General features: G+C 32.0%; 1 protein-coding gene across 1 annotated transcript in view; it reads left to right on the top strand.

Moving 5' to 3' along the window:
- Positions 1-431, top strand: part of TMF1 (TATA element modulatory factor 1) — a 52,881-nt gene that overhangs the window by 46,842 nt on the left and 5,608 nt on the right. The window contains exon 9 of the mRNA XM_012655770.1: positions 190-315. Within this exon, the coding sequence (XP_012511224.1) occupies positions 190-315 (126 nt within the window). The remainder of the gene's footprint in view (positions 1-189; positions 316-431) is intronic.

Below are 431 nucleotides of genomic sequence, written 5' to 3'. Positions count from 1 at the left end.
TGGTATGCCTCTGAGGAAAGTTGGGGCTCTTTTTCTGCCACTGTTTCTTTTACTTAAGAGAGCTAGCTAAGGGTTGTGTTTTGACATGTCTATCTCTTCAAAAATAACACATTAAATATTTTTTATATTAGTGGGAGTATTAAACAAGATACGTTTTGATTTAAACTGTTTTCTGGTAATGTTTCTCAGCTAGAAATTGGCAATCTAGAAAAAACTCGATCAATAATGGCTGAAGAGCTAGTTAAATTAACAAATCAAAATGATGAACTTGAAGAGAAAGTGAAGGAGATACCCAAACTTCGAACTCAGCTAAGAGTAAGTATTCTTCACTTGCGGTTGAGTCTAAGGTATTTTAATCCAGTAACGTTAAATGTCATATTTTTAGTTTATGTAAAATGCACGTATGTATGCTTTAGTGATTTTTTTTTTAA

Source organism: Propithecus coquereli, unplaced genomic scaffold (genome assembly GCF_000956105.1).
Source record: "Propithecus coquereli isolate 6110/MARCELLA unplaced genomic scaffold, Pcoq_1.0 Scaffold486, whole genome shotgun sequence".
Taxonomy (NCBI): Eukaryota; Metazoa; Chordata; class Mammalia; order Primates; family Indriidae; genus Propithecus; species Propithecus coquereli.
The sequence above is the reverse complement of the archived record's forward strand: the minus strand, read 5'-3'. Positions and strand labels throughout refer to the sequence as shown.